General features: G+C 46.3%; 1 protein-coding gene across 1 annotated transcript; it reads right to left on the bottom strand.

The window, feature by feature from the left end:
• Nucleotides 1-22,823: 22,823 nt before the first annotated feature.
• On the bottom strand, nucleotides 22,824-23,624 carry LOC127447563 (paraneoplastic antigen Ma1 homolog). The gene has a single exon (XM_051709518.1). It carries the CDS (start codon nucleotides 23,622-23,624, stop codon nucleotides 22,824-22,826), a length of 801 nt encoding a protein of 266 aa, XP_051565478.1.
• Between the last annotated feature and the right edge of the window lie 218 nt (nucleotides 23,625-23,842).

The raw sequence follows: 23,842 nt of genomic DNA, 5'->3' as shown, positions 1-23,842 counted from the left end.
CATATCTTCCCAAATTTTTCAGCTTCCTGCGGGGAAAGATGTGTTTCTTGAAGAAACACTTTATCACATTTCTTACGTTTAAGAAAATAAATAACCTTCCTTCTTTTTATGGAGTGCCCCAACCCATTTACATTCCATGTGGAGAGAGAGACAATCCACTCTAATATTTGACATTTTGATATGATAAAAAAATAAATAATTGTGTGTCAAAAACAAGATTATACAGACCACATTCCCCATTAGTACAACAATCAAACCCCAAACTTCCTCCCGAACAAAACAAAACAAAAAAACCCCCCAAAAAACATGCGCATTAACCCCGTGCACGACAGCTCCAACCGGCGTCAATCCCTCTAAACTCAAAAGGTCCATGTATGCCTTCGAGAGCCCCCGTGACAACTTTGCCATCAGATTATTCAAGTCTTCTGCACAAATTTTGTGAGGCAAAATTACATAACAGAAAATACTTTGTAAAACAGACCCCAGCCAACAGGCAGAATAAACACAAAAAACATGTAGATTCATTCACAGAACTGACTCGAAGGTGTGATCCTCCACAAAACAAACTCCAGCTGATATAAAGCCGTTCAGATTCCACGGACAGACAAAAAAGTGTTCCAATTGTTCAGTGAGCCGGCTGTTATGAGTTCAGCAGAGGAAGTAATCACTCCAATGTCCATTAAAAATATTCCACATAAACAAACTCCAGCCAACAGGAGGCGCAAAGAACAAACAGATTCATCCACACTGACCCGAAGCAATATTATTTCAGAAACAAGATTGGCATCCCGGTTCCTCAGATGATCAAGTATGTATTGAGCGGGTCAAACTCACTCTGAGGCTGCATGAAAAAAAAATAAAAATAAAATACACCATGACTTACTCCATCCATCAACTTTAGAAAATCCGTCCTTTATGTGAGCATGTAGATATTTTGCGGTCATCCATAGAGTCCATTCTCAATCTAGCCGGGAACTTCAGTGTAAAAGCGATCTTTCGTCAGTGCAAAAGTTTATTGAAGATTTGTCATGCCACAAAACCAACTCCATCCGCTAGGTGGAGCCAACGCAAAAAGAAACACATCCGGTTCCTCAGATGATCAAGTATGTAAAGTGCATCTGGAAAGTATTCACAGCGCTTCACTTTTTCCACATTTTGTTATGTTACAGCCTTATTCCAAAATGGATTAAATTCATTATTTTCCTCAAAATTCTACAAACAATACCCCATAATGAAAATGTGAAAGAAGTTTCTTTGAAATCTTTGCAAATTTATTAAAAATAAAAAACGAAAAAAATCACATGTACATAAGTATTCACAGCCTTTGTCAATACTTTGTTGAAGCACCTTTGGCACCAATTACAGCCTCAAGTCTTTTTGAGTATGATGCTACAAGCTTGGCACACCTATTTTTGGGCATTTTCTCCCATTCTTCTTTGCAGGACCTCTCAAGCTCCATCAGGTTGGATGGGGAGCGTCGGTGCACAGCCATTTTCAGATCTCTCCAGATATGTTAAATCGGGTTCAAGTCTGGGCTCTGGCTGGGCCACTCAAGGACATTCACAGAGTTGTCCTGGAGCCACTCCTTTGTTATCTTGGCTGTGTGCTTAGGGTCGTTGTCCTGTTGGAAGACGAACCTTTGCCCCAGTCTGAGGTCCAGAGAGCTCTGGAGCAGGTTTTCATCAAGGATGTCTCTGTACATTGCTGCATTCATCTTTCCCTCGATCCTGACTAGTCTCCCAGTTCCTGCCGCTGAAAAACATCCCCATAGCATGATGCTTCCACCACCATGCTTCACTGTAGGGATGGTATTGGCCAGTTGATGAGCGGTGCCTAGTTTCCTCCAGATATGATGCTTGCCATTCAGGCCAAAGAGTTCAATCTTTGTTTCTCATGGTCTGAGAGTCCTTCAGGTGCCTTTTGGCAAACTCCAGGCGGGCTGTCATGTGCCTTTTACTGAGGAGTGGCTACCGTCTGGCCACTCTACCATACAGGCCTGATTGGTGGAGTGCTGCAGAGATGGTTGTTCTTCTGGAAGGTTCTCCTCTCTCCACAGAGAAATGCTGGAGCTCTGTCAGAGTGACCATCGGGTTCTTGGTCACCTCCCTGACTAAGGCCCTTCTCCCCGATCGCTCAGTTTGGCCAGGCGGCCAGCTCTAGGAAGAGTCCTGGTGGTTCCAAACTTCTTCCATTTACAGATGATGGAGGCCACTGTGCTCACTGGGACCTTCAATGCTGCAGAAATTTTTCTGTACCCTTCCCCAGATCTGAGCCTCGATACAATCCTGTCTCTGAGGTCTACAGACAATTCCTTGGACTTCATGGCTTGGTTTGTGCTCTGACATGCACTGTTAACTGAGGGACCTTACATAGACAGGTGTGTGCCTTTCCATATCATGTCCAATCAACTAAATTTACCACAGGTGGACACCAATCAAGTTGTAGAAACATCTCAAGGATGATCAGTGGAAACAGGATGCACCTGAGCTCAATTTTGAGTGTCATGGCAAAGGCTGTGAATACTTATGTACATGTGATTTTTTTCGTTTTTTATTTGTATTAAATTTGCAAAGATTTCAAACAAACTTCTTTCACATTGTCATTATGGGGTATTGTTTGTAGAATTTTGAAGAAAATAGTGAATTTAATCAATTTTGGAATAAGGCTGTAACATAACAAAATGTGGAAAAAGTGAAGTGCTGTGAATACTTTCCGGATGCACTGTATTGAGCGAGTCAAACTCACTATGAGGCCACATAAAAAAAAAATAAAAATAAAATACACCATGACTTACTCCGTCCGTCAACTTTAGAAAAGACGTCCTTTATGTGAGCATGTAGATATTTTGCGGTCATCCATAGTGTCCATTCTCAATCTGGCCGGGAACTTCAGTCTAAAAGTGATCTTCTGTCAGTGCAAAAGTTTATTGAAGATTTGTCATGCCACAAAACCAACTCCATCCGCTAGGTGGAGCCAACGCAAAAAGAAACAAAGATAGCACCCAATGGATTACTCACCCATAGATTCTATGATTGACAGTGCCTGCCTGGGGCATAACAATACTTTGCGACCGTCCTTGGTGTCTATTCTCAGTTTAGCAGGAAACATCAGTGCAAAAGCAATCTTCCATTGATGTAAGTGTTTCTTACATTCCTTAAACCGATCACGTTTCTCTCTTGTCAAATTCGCAAAGTCCGGGAACAAAAAAATGTTCTGATTCTTCCAAGAAAGTTGTCCTTTGCTCCTTGCCTGGCACAACACGAGATCTTTATCAGATGATCTAAAAAATTTGGCCAGAATTGATCGGGGCCTGTCTCCCTCAGCAGATCTGCGAGCCGGGACTCTGTGAGCTCGTTCAATTTCCAGTTTATGGCCTGTTATGTTGAGCAGACTCGGGAAGAGCTATTCAAGGAATTTCACCATATCTCTGCCCTCCTCATGCTCAGGAATTCCAACAATTCATATATTGTTCCTCCGACTCCTGTTTTCCAAATCTTCAAGTTTTTCCAAAATGGATTCCAAAGCTGTTTTGGACGCGGGCGGATTAGCGGATAATTCCCTTTCGGAAGACTCCAAATAATCGATCTGTCTTTCAACTTCTGTAACTCTTGTGACCAGTTCAGAGAATTTTATTTCCATCTCCGTAATCGATTGCCGTATTACAGCTAGATCCTCCAAGTCAACAACAACCTTCATCAGCATCACTGAGATGTTGGACAGTTGACGCTGAATTTCTTCTCCCGACGTGCCGTCCAAATCGAGTCCCTGGTCTGCAGGCCCGCCAAAGGCCTCAGCTTGAACACGTAAGTGTCTTTTAATGTCTCCAGAGTCTGAGGATTTTGACTTCTTTGCCACGTTTACCTCAAAAAGCAAATATGTAACTGGGTATATAGAATCTCACCGGTTATAACATGATAATAATTTAAAAAACTAGCAAAGTTCACAGAACTCGCCGTTTACACGTCTGCTTCTCGCATAGCGTCACGTGACCTCCTCACAGTTGCGATTTCTTAACTAAAATGGTTGCCATCTTTGGCTCCTCGGTAGGTAATGGTGAAGTCTTGGAAAGACATCTAGATAGAGAAAGTGAGAGGTAAACCTGTGTACAATCCAGTAACAGGAATTTAAATGGGCTCTCGCAGAGACCTGCTGGAAGTAATATTGGTGAGACCCTGTGGAAGGCGCAATTTCAGGCGTTGCTGTAGAAAAGACAAAATAATCATATTTAGGTGAAACTTTAGAAAAATGTGCTAGGGAATACAGTATATCTTCATAAACAATGTGAAAAAATAGCATAAAATGATCTGAGAAATAAGAGCTTTGGCTCTGTACTGCATACAGATATGCATGGACTTGCAATCATCATTGAAGGATTCACTTTAGGCCATTCACTCTTTAGGAGTATAACTGTCACCTGTAGTACAATATACTTCTTGCATAGGAAATGCATTGCATAGCAATAGGTGTGAATTATCTAGGAATCCATTGAGTTGCAGCTCTGCACTGCATACAGAAATGCAGGAGATATGTGCTGGGAAATACAGTACATCTTAATAAACAATGTGAAAAAACAGCATAAAATGATCTGAGAAATAAGAGCTTTGGCTCTGTAATGCATGCAGATATGTATGGACTTGCAATCATCATTGAAGGATTGACTTGAGGCCATTCGCTTCTAGGAGTATAACTGTCGTCTGTAGTACAATATACATCTTGCATAGGAAATGCATCGCATAACAATAGGAGTGAAATATCTAGAAATGCCTTGAGTTGCAGCTCTGCACTGCATGCGGAAATGCAAGACAAATGTGCTGGGAAATATAGTATGTCTTAATAAACAATGTGAAAACAGCATAAAATGATCTGAGAAATAAGAGCTTTGGCTCTGTACTGCATGCAGATATGCAGGAGAAATGGACTTGCAATCATTACTGAAGGATACACTTGTGGTCATTCACTCCTTAGGAGTATGACTGCCCCTGCTGTACAATATATGTCAATATATGTCAATAATGCTGAGAGGAAGCAAGACACATTGCAGAATGATTATAAATGAGTTGGGACGCGGCACATGATCCGCCTCTTTTGGAGCCGAATTTGGCTCGTGTCTGTTTGGACAGAGGCCGTGTATAACTGCAGTGTGCTGTGGAATGGTCAGAGCGAGTGCTGCGCGGCAGCGAGCTTGTGTTAAAATGTCTGCATTGGTTTGGTTTGAAAATAATTTGTCATTAGATTATCGGTCGATTGAAGGGAGTTCTGTGTTGCATGATGCCCCTGTGTTCAGAATGAAATAAATCATGTTCCGAAGGGCACTTTGGAGGGAGAAACAATAGTGATATTCATGTTAGATATATGCCTTGAATTGGTGTCTTTGGCAGCGGGGGCGTGGTCAAGCATCTCTCTGGAGAGAGAGAAAGCGGTAAGGGCGCTTACACCTGAGTTAAATTATGTCTAACACCTGTCTCTAATTTCAGTGAGCACGGGGAGAGCGTCATAAATAGAGCCACACCGCAGGTAGAAGAGAGAGAGAGCCTGTCCAGCCGGACATCGCACTTTCATACCCCTATTTTGCGATTATAAATGAGCGGTTGTATAGAGTAACACAGGACACTCAACTAAAGAGGATACAACCCAACTTTTGATTCCAAGGAGCCGTCGGGAAATGGTATTCCAGGCGGCTCATTATAATCCCATGGCGGGTCATCTAGGAGAAAGGAAAACACTGAACCGTCTAATAGCCCGTTTCTATTGGCCGGGCATTGGCAGCGATGTCCGCAGGTGGTGTGCGGCATGCCGCGAATGCCAACTGGTTAATCCACCGGCCACCCCAAAAGCGCCATTGCACCCTCTCCCTTTGATCGAGGCCCCCTTTGAGAGAATTGGAATGGACCTCGTCAGGCCATTAGAACGGTCAGCACGCGGACATCACTTTGTATTGGTCCTAGTGGACTATGCAACGCGATATCCGGAAGCAGTGCCTCTTCGCAACATCGCAGCACGCAGTGTTGCGGAGGCACTCTTCAAAATAATCTCCCGGGTGGGGATTCCGAAAGAAATTAAGAAGTTTATGTCACGGACACTACGCGAACTGTACGAGTTGTTAAATATTAAATCGATTCGCACCAGCTTATACCATTCTCAAACGGATGGCCTGGTGGAACGATTTAATAAAACCCTCAAGAACATGATTCGTAAGTTCATGCACGACGATGCTAGAAATTGGGATAAATGGCTCGACCCCTTGTTATTTGCAGTACAAGAGGTCCCGCAAGCCTCCACTGGCTTCTCCCCATTCGAGCTGCTGTATGGGCGACGCCCACGCAGCGTGTTTGATGTATTGCGAGAAGCCTGGGAGGAAGGACCTTCAAACAGCAAAAATTAAATTCAATATGTTCTTGATCTTAGAGCAAAACTCCACACTTTGGGATAGCCAACACAGGAGAATTTGCTCCAAGCTCAAGAACGACAGCGCCAACTGTATGACAGGGGAACTCAGCTAAGGGAATTTGCACCGGGAGATAAAGTTCTTGTATTGCTTCCCATATGGAGCTCTAAATTACTCGCCAAGTGGCAAGGACCCTTTGAGGTCACATGACGTGTGGGAGATCTCGATTATGAGGTTAAACGAACCGATAGAGGGGACACACGTCAAATATACCACCTCAATCTCCTGAAATTGTGGAGGGAAGCGGTTCCCGTGACGTTGGCTACGGTAGTTCCCGAGAAGGCGGAGCTCGGACCGGAGGTGAGTTCAAAACATAAACAGTTCACCCCGGTCACTTGCGGGGACCACCTCTCACCAAGTCAACTCACGGAGGTTGCTTGGTTGCAACAGGAGTTTGCAGACGTGTTCTCCCCTCCACCGGGACGTACAAACCTCATCCATCACCACATCGAGACCGAGCCGGGGGTCGTGGTATGTAGCCGCCCCTATCGATTACCCGAACACAAGAAGAAAATCGTTCGGGAAGAATTGGATGCAATGCTCGATATGGGGGTAATAGAAGAATCCCACAGCGATTGGTCCAGCCCAGTTGTTCTAGTGCCTAAGAGCGATGGGTCTGTGTGATTCTGTGTGGATTATAGAAAAGTCAACGTGGTGTCTAAATTTGATGCATATCCAATGCCTCGCGTTGATGAGTTGCTCGATCGGTTAGGCACTGCTTGATTTTATTTGACATTGGATTTGACGAAGGGTTATTGGCAGATCCCCTTGACACCAATTTCCCGTGAGAAAACCGCCTTCTCCACACCGTTTGGATTACACCAATTTGTGACACTTCCGTTCGGTTTGTTTGGAGCCCTGGCTACGTTTCAGCGTCTCATGGACCGAATCCTCAGACCGCATTCAGCTTACGCCGCTGCCTATTTAGAAGACATCATCATTTATTAGCGGGCGTTCACGCAAGTTAAAGCTGCACTTTGCGGAGGGCCGCTTTTACATTCACCTGACTTCTCTCTCCCTTTTGTTTTACAGACAGATGCTTCAGACAGAGGGCTGGGGGCCGTACTCTCGCAGGTGGTGGAGGGGGAGGAGCTCCCGGTGTTGTACATTAGCCGTAAGCTCTCCTTGAGGGAAACTAAGTACAGCACCGTAGAAAAGGAGTGTCTCGCCATCAAGTGGGCGGTCCTCACTCTCCGATACTACCTGTTGGGGTGGGCCCTCACCCTCTGTTCCGATCACACCCCACTCCAGTGGCTCCACCGTATGAAAGATACCAATTCCCGGATCACCCGTTGGTACCACAGACCGGGGGCGCAGATGGCTGTCGCCGACTTCCCTTCCAGCAATGGGGGGGGAGTGGTAGACAGGCCGGATGCTGCCCCGGCCTGTGTCGGGCGGTGGGGATATGAGCAACAAAGAGCTGCTGTGGCAGTTTCTGTTGAATAATGAGACTGTTTGGATGGAATAGCTGTTCTGGTGGAGCCGAATGCTTTGCAGGGAAGTTGCATCCGATGATCCATCTGCCTGGGTCTGTTCATGGGAAATGGGCAATTTCCGAATGCCGGAAAGACTCTCATGTCAGGAGAGTTGTCACAGGAAGCAGATAAGCAGCGGCTTATCTACTCCTGCTTGTGGGCTGTGATTTGTCAGATTAAAATTAACATGCTCCTCCAGAACCTCTGTTAATTAACTCTATTAAGTTGTGGTACCAATCACCCGTTGGTACCACAGACCGGGGGCGCAGATGGCTGTCGCCGACTTCCCTTCCAGCAATGGGGGGGGAGTGGTAGACAGGCCGGATGCTGCCCCGGCCTGTGTCGGGCGGTGGGGATATGTGGCAGCGGGGGTGTGGTCAAGCATCTCTCCGGAGAGAGATAAAGCGGTAAGGGCACTTACACCTGAGTTAAATTATGTGTAACACCTGTCTCTAATTTCAGTGGGCATGGGGAGACCGGCATAAATAGAGCCACACCGCAGGTAGAAGAGAGAGAGAGCCTGGGCGTCAGAGACCCGATTGTGACACTGAAGAATTTATTGCAAAGTTGAGGGTTTTGTTTTATGAAGTAGTTTGTGTATTTTTAGACCGACTCATTGAACAACGGGAAAAGTCCTGCAAGTGTGTATCTGCCACAAAGAGGAAAAATAAAAGCATTTACCTGAACCAGGAAATCTGCTTCTTGCCTCCTCCTTATACTGAGACGTGTTACAGCGTCTTTTCGCTAACTGATGTTCTTTCCGTGGGGAAGACCCACAGAGATGCGCCGTCGGGTCTGTGCTGTCTTTTCTTCAGGGGCTGGAGAGACGGCTGTCTCCCTCTACCCTGAAAGTGTACGTGCATCGCTGAATAGAGTACGCCCTCTAAACAAGTTGTGGCATGGTAATGAGGCTGACAGGCATCAGCTGTGCAGCAGAACCTGATTAAAAATGCTGGGGGTTGAAATGGTGGTTGGATTGAATAGTTAATCTTTTTTCCTTTCACTTTAAAATAAAATTGAATTCAAATGGCATGAAGCCGGAAAGGTGCCCATTCGCGGAGGCAGCTGGCACTGCTTTCTGGGTGGAAAGTTTAGATGAGAACATATGAGCAGTCGTAGAGAGCTGTTTCACATTTTTAAAGTGCAGGAGCAGCCAGTTTGCGGCAACAACTTCACGCTATAAACTGCTTCATCAAATGGAGCATAGAAAGACAGACAGGGTAAAAAAAAAATACACTTAACATGGTAGCAGTCAATACTGCTAAAAACAAAGAGCTGCTGTGGCAGTTTCTGTTGAATAATGAGACTGTTTGGATGGAATAGCTGTTCTGGTGGAGCCGAATGCTTTGCAGGGAAGTTGCATCCGATGATCCATCTGCCTGGGTCTGTTCATGGGAAATGGGCAATTTCCGAATGCCGGAAAGACTCTCATGTCAGGAGAGTTGTCACAGGAAGCAGATAAGCAGCGGCTTATCTACTCCTGCTTGTGGGCTGTGATTTGTCAGATTAAAATTAACATGCTCCTCCAGAACCTCTGTTAATTAACTCTATTAAGTTGTGGTAGAGGATACAAATCCTTGTCTTCAGATTCAGAAATCAGAACTTCTCTTTGATCACTCTTTGATTTATTCTGTTCTTGTGACTCTTCCAACCTTTTAGCTTTTTGTGCTCGGGTCATTGGTCTCTGGTTCTTTGGAACTTCCTGAGAGTTCACTGGCATCCTCACTAGGTAACCAATGGGCAGAAGATGGTCACGATGCATTGTTTTTACAACACCTAGTCCCCGTTCTGGCTTTACTCGGTAAACAGGTAAATTAGGAAGCTTTCCAATCACCAGGTAAGGTAAGGGTTTCCACCTGTCTTGCAATTTGTGTTTACCAGTGAGTCCTAGGTTGCGTATCAGCACTCTATCACCTTCATCAAGAGTCTGATTCCTGACTCTAGCGTCATAGAGTCTCTTATTTCTCTCATGATTCTTGGAAGCAGCATTAGTAGCTAGTTCATAGGCACTCTTCAACTCACATCTCATCTTGTCCACATATTGATGGTACTTTATTTCATCTTCACCATTAGGAGATATCCTGAAGCACAGATCAATGGGCAGTCTTGCCTCACTACCAAACATTAGGAAATATGGAGAAAAACCAGTGGCATCATTTTTAGTGGTGATTCTTGGCGATACTTTTGAATCAGGCTCAATGGACAAAAAGTCTATGCACACCAAGTCTAAAGGACAGGTGCTTGTGATTTGGTGCAGTGGTGCAGCTCTCTGGGGCACTGTCTTATGAGCAACACATCTACCACAGTTCTTAATATACTGAGTGATCTCAAAGGCCATTCGGGGCCAATAAAATCGGTCCTTAATGAGCTCTATTGTGCGTTCAGGTCCAAAATGAAATATGTCATCATGCATGGCTTTTAAGACCATAGGCCTGTACTGAGCCAGCAGTATTAACTGATGCACCTCTGTCCCTTTCTTCATCTGAATCTTAGAAATCTCCCATTGAAGTAAGTTTGACATTTCTGGGTCTTGTGTTGTAAGACCTGAAATTGGTTTTCCAGCTTCTGCTTGATTTAGTACAACACCAATTGCTGGATCTGATCTCTGTCCTTTGATTAAATCAATTTGACTCAACTGTTGGAGAGGGCTTACTTCATGTTGTGTGGGGAATGTGAAAATGTTACTGATGTAACCTCTGTTCCCTGATGGAGGGAACGAGACGTTTTGTCGATGTAGTGACACTAGGGGTTCGATCTTGAGAGCCCCAATCACCTTTGCTTAAAATAGAAAAGGCCAATGGCGAGTGGAATTTGCATGCCACTCTCCGCCCCTGGACATACGGGTATAAAAGGAGATGGCGTGCATCACTCATTCAGATTTATGTTGAGGAGCCGATAGAGAGTCTTGTCCATGTCAGTGGCCGGTTCAACGCCACAGCAGGAGGGACACAATGTCTCGTTCCCTCCATCAGGGAACAAAGGTTACATCAGTAACCAAGATGTTCCCTGTCTGTCACTCACTCAACATTGTGTCGATGTAGTGACACTAGGGGTTCCTATAGGAAACGCTGCAGGCGCTGAACCGTGTCACGAGGCAAAGAAGAGTGGACACGGGTAAGCTGCTGCGTGCCTTGCAGTGAGCACTCAACCACGTCGTGACCTTCCAGTGTGGAAAATTTTTATCAAATATATTTATTAAATATAAATGAATCAAGTATAATCAATGTGAATATAGACATTTTATTCTACAATTATTTCTGATGGCATAGCATGTATTTTACTGTGTGTGTGTGTGTGTGTGTGTGTAGAGGCCTGTGGGAAGGAGGCCACTCAAAATGGAATGTGTGATCACATATGGTACTCATATATGGTAAACTTGAGTCTCATGTTTTGACACTAGAAAAAATATAGGATAAGGCCCCGTAAAGAGGTTCCAGAGAGGGGCCTCTCAAATAGTTTCATGTTCTCTAAACAGACTGAAAACACAAAACAAAAAGTATGGGGTGTATTGGTCACGCCCTAGGTGAATATGTGTATATAGGCCTGTTTGAATACAGGAAGTCAGTTGTGCTGGAAGAAGTCTATCTTCTGGCATCAAAACCCCAAGACTTCAAGAGTGATGTTTCACAGAGGTGGCAGAAGCCACAACAAATTGGCGCCCAACGTGGGGCACTGGAAAGGAGCAGAGTGGAAGCCACAACGAGCTAGCTGGACGAGCAACTCAAAGAGTGGCCACTTTAAAAGCTTATATAATTAGTTTGTGTTGCTTGACAGAATCTGCCCATGGTGGTAAGGACATTAAAAAAGCTCCTCCAAATTCAAAGAACAAAAAAAAAAAAAAGAATAAAGAAGAAATAATTGCATGCAATAATCTGATTTTACTGTTAAGGGGGCCTTGATGGATAACAGTAAATGAAAGCAGATCAAATTTAAAAGTAAAAAAAATAAAAAAGCCAGGAAGGCAAGAGAGGCAAATCCTGCAGGTCACCTAAGAGGGGTGGTAGAATAGTTGTGTTTTAGAATTTTATTGTATTCTTTGAGAGCTCTGTGTTTATAAAGGCCTTGTGTTTGTGTGAAAGTTTCTATGTCTGTGAGAGTGTTGGTGTGAATGTGTATGTATGAGAAAATGAGTTCTGTATCTTGTGGACAATGTATTGTCACACTTGAGAGGACAGTATGAGAAATAATGAGCCCAAATAACACTTAAACTGACATGCCATCAGCATGACACAGGCATATGCAAAACAAACCAAAACACTTCTCTTTGTAACATAAACAAAGTTTATTTATGCAGTAATATCAATTAATAATTAATACAATGCAGTCAATAAACTTCCGACTTACAACTAAAACTAAACAGTGAGATGATTAGATATGGAAATCAAAATAATCCTATAACACATGAGGGTGTGTGTGTGTGTGTGAGAGCAAGTGTGTGTGTGTGTGTGTGTGTGTAAGGAGGGACACGCACAAAATGGCGGACATGACTCTCGTGGAGAGTATGTCACGCGAGACTTCCGGCCAGGGAATATGACCGTGAATGTGGGCGGAGAGAAACCAGTCAATGGCGTCTACCAGTTACCGCGTGTATCCGCTTATACGATAGATTAGGGACAAAGCTGAGCTTTACCACAAAGCTATCTACGAGCCAAAAATGTGTGCCAGAATGTTTGTGAGGGGTCACGTGTGTGTGTGGTTAGTACGAGAGAGAGAGAGAGAATAAAGTGATGGCCCTAAAGCCAATTTCGCGATCGTGGGAGAGAAAACAGCTGTTAGTTTATCACTCAGAGACGCGTGGACAGCTCGTAAACAGTTCTTTGATTCTTTAATGGATAAACTCAGTTTGCCGGTCTCACTCGCAATGGCGGAAATGCACAACAGCCCAATCTGGTTGGACCACAATACAACAAAACTCATTCGTGATAATTAATACCGAGTATTAATAATGAGTGGACATGGCGGTCCGTAAACTGTACAAGCAAAAATCTTAAAACACAAGAATAACACACTATAATATTCTATCTCTGCCCAGACGTAAACCTCTTACTTGAATCGTATGAGGACGTAGAATGTGTGTTCATCCGTCCTTTAACTCCGACCCGGTTCCTTGAGGCTCGGTGATGACAGGAGGCTGTTTCCTCGCTCTGTTGGCTGGCAAGGCTGCTGATTCTTGGCAGGCTGGCAGAAAACTCAGAAATGTCGACTTGATTGAAGATGGAAGAGAAATCTTTAATCTCATCACTTCTGAAGGCAAACGGATGAAGATGCGGATTGCTCGGCGGTCTCCTTCGGATCCGTTAGAGTGTTCGGTTGAACACAGAGTAATCTCAACTCGTCCAGCGAGATGGAGATTGTATGGCCACAGTTTCAAGTCGGACGTTACTTCCTTGTGCCACGAAGCTACACCTGAGAGCAGCGATGAGCTGCATCTACACACTGCAAGCAAAGTTGCTGGAAGCAAATCCCGGAAGCATTTCAGAGGTATTTCTACTCCTGATGATGTCATGTTTGAGGGACGTTCTGTTGTGTGCCTCATCCAACAGGAGTTGAGAGTTCGATCCTTTAGTGAGCAAGGCTTCATGGGATTTGTAGTCTGTTTTGGACTCCCTTTGTTTGATTTTGGCGCGATTTTATCAGTAAGATTTACGACTTGGTATGTGGGGGCTTGAGTTAGGTTTTTACAACTGTGTTAGGCCTGCCTTTGTCTTCTATCTGAATACATGAGGCCCAATAATTCTTTATGTGCCAAGTAGAAATAACAGTGAAAGAAATAAAGACTCTAAGAAAAATTTACTGTTATAGTGGTTTGGCATAATTTGGATGCAGAGTGATCCTAAAAGTAAATTGACAATATATAGGAAATGTGTACATGTATGTGGTATAATAATTAATCAAATTAAAGTGCAGGTTATAAAAGAAGATAAGAAAAATTGGTTATAAATAAATAAAAATAACTGAATTTCTTTAGGAAGATCATATTAATTGAACAAATAAAATAGTAAAAAAAAAAAAAATGTCACAAATATTGATACAGTGATACATTTTTCCCAAAGATAGGGTTTGTTGTATTGTAAGAAAAATCATGGCAGCCACTCCTGTGGACATATTAGGATTAAAATATCCATTGTGTAAAGAGCATATAGATTAGCTTTCAAACAAATGGCAAAAAAGAACGTCCTGGTTATTTGCATAAACTCCATTCCCTGATGGAGGGAACGAGATGTTGTGTCGATGTAGTGACACTAGGCGTCACTCTTGGGAGCCCGAGACACCTCTGGTCTTAGATAAAAGGCCAATGAAAATTGGCGAGTGGTATTTGCATGCCACTCCCCCAGACATACGGGTATAAAAGGAGCTGGTATGCAACCACTCATTCAGGTTTTATGCTGAGGAGCCGAGACAAGGTCCGGCCATTTCAGCGGGTAGTTCAGCATTGTGGTAAGAGGGACACAACGTCTCGTTCCCTCCATCAGGGAACAGAGGTTACGCAAGTAACCAGGACGTTCCCTATCTGTCACTCACTCGACATTGTGTCGATGTAGTGACACTAGGGGTTCCTATATGAAATGACACAACTGGCTGAACTGTGTTACGTGAACTGGTGGTGTGTGATGGGCAGACCACTGTGTGCCTCGTAGCCAGCACACCAGGCCAACACGTAACCTCCCCCAACATATTTCTGAGTGTCAAACGGCCCTTTGGGGACAAGTCGACTAACCAAAAGATAGAAACAGGCTAACCCAGTCTTGGCCTCTTTTCCCCTTCTTTTTTTCCACTCCCTAAAAAAGAAGGGGGATTATCCGACTGGGCTGCCAGGTCTAGTCAGGGGGTGTCCCTCCCAAGGGGAAGACACAGTGGAGACCACACCTCGCCCAAAGTATTTAAGTGGAAAAAATACGTCACATGGTCTTGATGACCATGTGGAGAGTCTCAAGGTAGATCCTACCCAACGGTGGAGGAGTTACTACAAACATGGAGACTGGGGCAGAGGGGCTCTTCCCAAGGAAGATGCAGTTTGCCAACAAGGAAACGAATTAGCGGAAGATATATATCGCATGGGGTTACCTTACAGGGAACCGCCACATGCAGAGCACCTTCCCCAGAACAGGGCTCTTAGTTAACACGTGTACTGGGACGGCAGTGAGTCTCTCCGAAAACTCGACTGCCACAGGGCTCGGAGGATATCAACCAGGGAACATAGTTTGTGAACACTACTGGGAATTAATGGCGCATGTCTTCAGCTCAGAAAAGGTGGAAGGCGCTATGTGCAAGCGATACACCCGGCTGGCTATCCCGGGCTTATCCGCTTGTATTGCGTGCCACTACCTGAGACGAAACCAGTTCAACCCAGAGGTTGCAGAACCTTGCAAAGGTGTTGGGTGTTGCCCAGCCCGCTGCTCTGCAAATGTCTGTTATAGAGGCACCCCTGGCCAGGGCCCAGGAGGCCGCTACACCCCTGGTAGAATGGGCTCGTAGCCCTACCGGGGGCGGCACGTCCTGGGCGTGATATGCCATAGCTATGGCGTCAATGAGCCAGTGGGCGATCCTCTGCTTGGAGACAGCGCTTCCTTTCTGCTGTGCACCAAAGCAGACAAAGAGCTGCTCAGAGATCCTGAATCTCTGTGTGTGATCCAAATAGATGAGTAAAGCATGCACTGGACACAGCAACGACAGGGCTGGGTCTGCCTCCTCCTGGGGCAGTGCTCGCAGGTTCACCACCTGATCCCTAAAAGGGGTCGTGGGAACCTTGGGCACATAACCTGGTCGGGGTCTCAGGATCACGTGAGAGTAGCCCTGACCGAAAATCCAGGCACGTTTCGCTGACAGAGAATGCTTGCAGGTCTCCTACCCTCTTGATGAAAGTGAGCGCAGTCAGGAGGGCAGTCTTCAAGGGGAGTGCCTTAAGCTTAGCTGACTGCAAAGGCTCAAAGGGGGCTCTCTGTAGACCCTGAAGAACTACAGAGAGGTCCCATGAGGGAACGAGGCACGGTCTTGAGGGATTCAGCCTCCTGGCGCCTCTCAGGAACCTGATGATCAGGTCGTGCTTCCCTAAGGAATTACCGTCGACTGTGGCGTGGTGTGCTGCTATGGCGGCAACGTACACCTTCAAGGTGGAAGGGGACAGCCGCCCTTCCAACCTCTCCTGCAGGAAGGAAAGCACTGATCTGACTGTGCATCTCTGGGGGTCTTCCCGTCAGGAAGAACACCACTTAGTGAACAGACGCCACTTAAAGGCATACAAGCGCCTTGTAGAGGGGGCCCTAGCCTGAGTGATCGTGTCTACCACCGCGGGTGGTAGACCGCTTAGGTCTTCCACGTCTCGTACAAGGGCCAGACATGGAGATTCCAGAGGTCTGGTCGTGGGTGCCAGATGGTGCCCCATTCTTGAGAAAGAAGGTCCTTCCTCAGGGGAATTTGCCAGGTGGGGGCTGTCGCGAGGAGCGTGAGGTCCGAGAACCACGTCTAGGTGGGCCAGTAGGGTGCTACCAGGACGACCTGCTCCTCGTCCTCCCTGATCTTGCACAGAGTCTGTGCAAGTAGGCTCACTGGGGAAATGCATATTTGCGCAGGCCAGGGGTCCAGCTGTGTGCCAGCGTGTCTATGCTGAGGGGGGCCTCGGTCAGGGCATACCAGAGCGGGCAGTGGGAGGATTCTTGGGAGGCGAATAGGTCCACCTGTGCCTGTCCGAATCGACTCCAAATCAGCTGGACCACCTGAGGGTGGAGTCTCCACTCTCCCCTGAGGGTAACCTGCCATGACAGCATGTCTGCTGTAGTGTTGAGGTTGCCCGGGATGTGAGTGGCTCGCAGCGACTTGAAGTGCTGCTGGCTCCAGAGGAGGAGACGGCGGGCGAGTTGTGACATACAACAAGAACGCAGACCGCCTTGGCGGTTGACATATGCTACTGTTGCCATGTTGTCTGTCCGAACTAACACATGCTTGCCCTGGATCAATGGCCGAAACCTCTGCAAGGCGAGCAGATTTGCCAACAACTCGAGGCAGTTGATGTGCCAATGCAGTCGCCGGCCTGTCCACAAGCCAGCGGCTGCGTGTCCATTGCAAACAGCGCCCCAGCCCGTTTTGGAGGCATTTGTCATGACCACGACACACCTGGAGACCAGTTCTAAGGGAACACCCGCCCGTAGAAACGAGAGGTCGGTCCAAGGGCTGAACAGACGGTGACAGACCGGCGTGATGACCACGCGATGTGTCCCGTGGCGCCATGCCCATCTTGGGACTCGAGTCTGAAGCCAGTGCTGAAGCGATCTCATATGCATCAATCCGAGCGGGGTGGCTACCGCTGTGGATTCCATATGCCCCAGGAGCCTCTGATAAAGTTTCATTGGAATTGCTGTTTTCTGCTTGAACGCCTTCAAACAGGCCAGCACCTTCGTGAGGCGCGCTGTCAAAGAGGCTGAGTCCAACTCCAAACCGAGGAAAGAGATGCTCTGAACCAGGAGGAGCTTGCTCTTTTCCCAGTTGACCCGAAGCCCTAGTCGGCTGAGGTGTGAGAGCACCAAGTCCCTGTGTGTGAACAACATGTCCCGAGAGTGAGCTAGAATTAGCCAGTCATCGAGATAGATGAGAATGCGAATGCCCACTTCCCTTAACGGGGCAAGGGCTGCCTCTGCGACCTTCATGAAGACGTGAGGAGACAAGGACAGGCCAAAAGGGAGGACCTTGTACTGATACGCCTGACCCTCGAATGCAAACCGCAGGAAGGGTCTGTGTCGAGTTAGAATCGAGACATGGAAGTACACGTCCTTCAGGTCTACCGCCGCGAACCAATCTTGATGCCGGACGCTCGACAGAATGCGTTTTTGCACCAGCATCTTGAACGGGAGTCTGTATAAAGCCTGGTTCAGTACTTGCAGGTCCAAGATTGGCCGCAACCCACCGCCTTTTTTCAGTATGATTAAGTAGGGGCTGTAAAACCCCTTCTTTATCTCGGCCAGAGGGACAGATTCTATCGCGCCCTTCTGTAGGAGGGTAGTGATCTCCGCGCGCAAGGTAGCAGCATTTTCGTCCTTCACCAAGGTGAAGTGGATACCGCTGAACCTGGGCAGGCGCCTGGTGAACTGAATCGCATAGCTGAGTCGGACTGTCCGGACCAGCCATTGCAACGGATTGGAAAGCGCAAGCCACGCATCCACGTTCCGCACAAGTGGGACCAAGGGGACAACGTTGTCGGACATACCGGCAGGTGGGGCCTTGCGGCGGGGCAGAGCTCGACATGCCACACCACTTCGTGGCCATGCTGAGTTTAGGGTCATCGAAGCACTTACCTGGCTCCTTGTGACCACCCCCGGAACAGCCTGGGACGGGAGGAAGAGGCCTGTCCTCATGACCTGTGGAGACTGTCACATCGGGAGCGGATGTGTGCCACAACTGGGCGCTCAGGGGTGGGAAGACCACCGCTGGAGCGCCAATCCTGCAAGAAAAAAACCTGTGGACAGTAGTCGTGATGACGGCCGTGCATGCTGGGTATGTGACCCAGGGAAGAAGTAAACCACTTTTGCTGAACTGTTGGGTACTGCAGCCACTTGGGCATGCAGCGAAATCAAACAAAAAGGCAACAAAAGATTCTCCACCCGGCCCTCCACCGGGGTATGGAGTGGTCTTCTTACCAGCTCCAGATGAGTGGGTTTCTTCAACCCTGGTCGCCCGTCTCAGGGGAACTTTGACGACCTCCGTGGGTTCTTAGCAGCCGACTGTGAGATGAGTGGCGTCTGCTTCCTGCGGTGGGCTCCATGCCGGGGCCGGGCCGAAGGGGTGGGCTGCGGCGGAGCCTGTGCAGTCACCAAAGGGGGACGCCCTTGGCAATGAGCAGATGGGGTGCAGGATCTTGAGCCGTGCCGGGGCAGGATATGCCGGATAGCCTCCGTCTGCTGCTTCACCATTGAGAACTGCTGGGCAAAGTCCTCGATGGTGTTGCTGAATAAGCCAGCCTGGGAAATGGGGGCAGCAAGGAACCGTGTCTTGTCGGCCTCGCCCATCTCGACCAGGTTGAGCTAAAGGTGGCGCTCCTGGACCACTAATGTGGACATCGTCCACCCGAGAGATCGCGCCGTGACCTTTGTCGCTCGGAGAGCGAGGTCGGTCGGCGAGCGCAGTTCCTGCATCAGATCTGGGGTGGATCTACCCTCGTGCAGTTCTTTTAACACCTTGGCTTGGTGGACCTGCAGGAGTGCCATGGTGTGCAGGGCAGAGGCAGCTTGTCCAGCAGCGCTGTAGGCTTTAGCTGTCAGGGACAATGTGAACCTACAGGGCTTGGACGGGAGCTTTGGGCGTCCGCGCCAGGTGGCGGCGCTCTGAGGGCATAGGTGCACTGTGAGCGCCTTATCCACTGGGGGAATCGCCATATAGCCCCTGGCCGCCCCGCCATCGAGGGTAGTGAGGGCGGTGGAACTGAGGAATCGGGACCGGGCAGTAAATGGTGCCCCCCACGATTTCGTCAGCTCCTCGTGCACTTCCAGGAAGAAAGGCACTGGAGCGGGGCGTGGCTGCTTTGAGCAGTGCTGCGAGCCCAGGAACCAATCATCGAGCCACGAGGGTTCAGGGGAGAGCATAGGGTTCCACTCTAGCCCGACGCTCACGGCCACCCAGGAAAGCATGTCCGTCATATCTGCATCAGCCTGTGACTGGGCAATCATCCCCGAAGGGGGTAGCCCAGCTGAGGCTTCTGCGTCTGACTGGACAAGCCCGCTCTCCAATGCTGTGCTCGAGAGCTCATCAGCTTTGCGGGCTCTGAACAAGAGGCCAGACTCGCCGTGAGACGAGCCGGGGGACTCATCTGGAAGCAAGCCGCTGCCTCCATGTGGGTCACGCCCAGACACGAAAGACAGCGATCATGACTGTCTGAAGTTGAGAGGTAATAACCGCAACCAGGAATAACACTCAATTGGAAAGGCATCTTTAAAAAGACGCAGCTTTAAAAAGACATTCCGTGTGTGCCGCTCTTTTAGAGAAATATACTCTTCTAGAGAAATGTACTCTTTCAGAAAATATACTCTCTTTTTTCTGTCGAAGCGCCCAGGGGCATTCTCTGCAGTGCACCAGTGCAGAGGAGGGAGAAGCCGCTGAAATGCGCCGTCAGATCCAGCAGAGGTGAATGAACAGTAAGAATTCAGCTCAATGAGCATGACCATTCGGCTCTGAAGAGAAAATCTGAATGAGTGGTTGCATACCAGCTCAATTTATACCCGTATGTCTGGGGGAGTGGCATGCAAATACCACTCGCCAATTTTCATTGGCCTTTTATCAAAGACCAGAGGTGTCTCGGGCTCCAAAGAGTGACCCCTAGTGTCACTACATCGACACAACATCGAGTGAGTGACAGATAGGGAACCACTTTCACTTTTTCAGGGTCTGTGGCTATGCCGTCGGCAGAAACGATGTGGCCAATATATTTTATTTATGGCTGACAAAACTGACACTTGTCAAGCAAAATTTTAAGGCCAAACTCCTCCAGTTGATACAGCACATTTAGAAGACGTTCTTCATGCTCTTCAAGTGTTTTCCCAAACACTATCAGATCATCAAGATAGACAAGCACTTGTAACAGGTTCATGTCACCCACTACAGCCTCCATCAATCTCTGAAATGTTGCAGGGGACCCTATAATCCCCTGCGGCATCCGTTCAAACTCAGAAACCCAGTGGACAAATGAACACAGTTTTCTCTGTCTTCATCGCCATTTTAATCTGATAATACCAATCCGCAAATCAAGAACCGAAAACCACTTGCTTCCAGACAAACAATCGAGCGCGTTGTCGATGTGCGGCATGGTGTACTGATCTGGGACAGTTCTGGAATTCAATGTGCGATAGTCAATGCACATGCACATGTAGGGCTTTACTGGTTGTTTAGATCAGTGTTACTATCAGAAATAATTAATAATTATTTCTGTAGTTATTAATCAATATTTAAATTAATTAATTGGATCTAACTCATTAACCTCATATGGGACTCCAGTAAATGTAGTGTGCTATGTTTAGGAGCAAGTTTGGTTATTAGCAATAATTAATAATTATCAAAGATAATTATTAATTATTAAAATCAATAGAACATTGATGAGAATCAATGTTAGCTTTTTTTTAATCCTTTAAATCAACAGTTATCAAAGATAATCGTTAATTGTTAACGTCAATGAAACATTAATTAAAATTAACACTAGCTTATTGATCATTCAAATTCAATCAAAGATAATTATCAATTATCAAAAATCAATAGAATATTAATAAGGATTAACATTGACGGGGCACCACCCTGGAATCAGGGACTAATAACCGAATATTAAAACAGTCTCAATATTAGATTGTTTTCTTAGGAAAATCGACATCCGAAGAATATCGATTTTCGGGAAAAAAAACAATGAATGAAGGTTTGAATCCGAGCACTGACATCCCATCAGCGTGACACAGGCGTATGCAAAACAAACCAAAACACTTCTCTTTGTAATATAAACAAAGTTTATTTATGCAGTAATATCAATGAATAATTAATACAATGCAGTCAATAAACTTCCGAGTTACAACTACAAACTAAACGGTGATATGATTAGATATGGAAATAAAATAATCCTATAACACATAAGGTGTGTGTGTGACAGTGTGTGTGTGTGTGTCAGTGTGGTTAGTGAAGAGAGAGAGAGAGAGAGAGAGAGAGAGATTATTAAGTGACAGCCCGAAAGCTGATTTCGCGATAGCTGGAGATAAAGCAGCCGTGTTCATCACTCAGAGACGCGGTTTTACGAGCGGGGCTCGTAAAAGTCCTGCGTTATTTGACTCTAATGGATGAACTCAGTTTCTGTCTCACCCGCAATGGCGAAAATGCACAACAATCCAATTTGGTTGGACCACAATACAGCAAAACAAATTTGTGATAATTAATACCCTGAGTATTAATAATTATCGGACATGGCGGTCCGTAAACTGTACAAGCAAAACCTTGAAACACAAGAATAACACGCTATAATATTCTATCTCTGCCCAGACGTAAACCTCTTACTTGAATCGCATGAGGACACAGGTAGAATGTGTTTTCCTCCGTCCTTTAACTTTGACCCGATTCCTTGAGGTTCGTATGATGACGGGAGGCCGTTTCCTCGCGCTGTCGGCGGGCGGTACGGCTGTTGATTCTCGGCGGCCTGGCGGAGAACTCAGAAATGTCGACTTGATTGAAGATGGAAGAGAAATCTTTAATCTCTTCACTTCTGTAGGCCAGTGGATGAAGATGCAAATTGCTCGGCGGTCTCCTTCGGATCCGTTAGAGTGTTCGGTTGAACACAGAGTAATCTCAACTCATCCAGCGAGATGGAGATTGTATGGCTACAGTTTCAAGTCGGACATTACTTCCTTATGCCACGAGGCTGCACCGGAGAGCAGCAAAAAGCTACATCCGTATTTGGTGAACTATGTCGCTGGAAGCAACTCTGGAAGCATTTCAGAATTATTTGAAGTCCTGATGATGTCATGTTTGAGGGACGTTCTGTGGTGTGCCTCATCCAATAGGAGTTGAGAGCTCGATCCTTTAGAGGGCAAGGCTTCATGGATCTGTAGTCTGTTTTGGACTCCCTTTGTTTGATTTTGGCGCGATTTTTATCAGTAAAATTTACGACTTAGAAGGTGGGGGCATGAGTTATGTTTTTATGACTGTTAGGCCTGCCTTTGTCTTCTATCTGAACACATGAGGCCCAACACACACCCGCCCATTCTTCTTTCTGACGATGACTATGGGGGAGGCATAAGGACTACGGGATTCTTTGATTATTCCTGCTGCCAACAGTTCTTGCAAATGGCGGCAGACATCCTCAATGTCAGCAGGTGCAATTCCTCTAGACCTTTCATGAAAAGGCTTAGAATCATGGAGTCTTATGTGGTGTTCTACCCCCTTGGCCAGTCCTACAGTCTTTGCATGACTTTTCTGAGAGATCTCTCCAATCTCTGTAAGAAATCAGAAAGCTTTTCACCAGACTGTTGGTGCAATGTTCTGAAAGCAAAATACAGGTCCTCCCCAGACTCAGAAGTTCCAAAGACATTTTCCAATGCCTGCAAGTATTCGGAAGGACTGGAATCAGGGTTATCTAACCTCACTGCTTGAACAATTTCTAAGGCAGTGCCTTTCAAACATTCAACAATTCTGGTACGTTTCTCTTTGTTGGAACAACTACACTCCTCAATCGTTAATTGGGCTTGATCAAGCCAATGTTCTAAGCTCTCTTCACCAGGAGGAGAAGAAACTTTCCCTGAGAAAGTTCTCAAGCATCTGAAAGCATTGTTGGTAGGTCTCATAGCTTTCTCAAGCAAATCTACAACTGCTCTGATAATATTATCAGGTGAACTTGTTTGGGCAGATTTTTGGGAGAAAAGAGCTTTGACATCTTCCATAGTCTTTCCTTCCTCACTAAATAATCTACTGATTTTCTCAGAAAACTGATCAGGACGACTCACAGGCAGGGTAAGCAGTATAGTTTTCCAGGGCTCTCCACTGGAAGATATGATCTCAGGAGGAGTGTGATACGGGTTTAAAGGCTGGAGGCACTCATATAGCACCAAGTTACATATCATCTGCAAGTTGTACTTTTTGCCCCTTACACGAACTCTTCCAAAAACCTTTACTGTCTGGACAGCATCTTCAGTAGCCATGACATCTGCATCAGCAGGCACACCACTGAGCACAAGGGCATAAGAGGTGTTAACCATCAATCCCTCACACCATTCAATTAACCCAACAGAACGTCTGGGGAAGTTTCCATTTTGACTGAGCAGATTTTTTTATTTTTTATTATTATTTTATTTATGCTGGATATGGTTTAGAAAAATGGGAAATAATATTCCAGCGGTGCCTTCATTTTATATGTAGCACTTCCTGCACTCTTATGAAATAAATTGCTCTGGGTTCGTTAAAGTATTAAAATTAT

The sequence above is a fragment of the Myxocyprinus asiaticus genome, chromosome 10, assembly GCF_019703515.2.
Source record: "Myxocyprinus asiaticus isolate MX2 ecotype Aquarium Trade chromosome 10, UBuf_Myxa_2, whole genome shotgun sequence".
NCBI classification, from domain to species: domain Eukaryota; kingdom Metazoa; phylum Chordata; class Actinopteri; order Cypriniformes; family Catostomidae; genus Myxocyprinus; species Myxocyprinus asiaticus.
The sequence above is the reverse complement of the archived record's forward strand: the minus strand, read 5'-3'. Positions and strand labels throughout refer to the sequence as shown.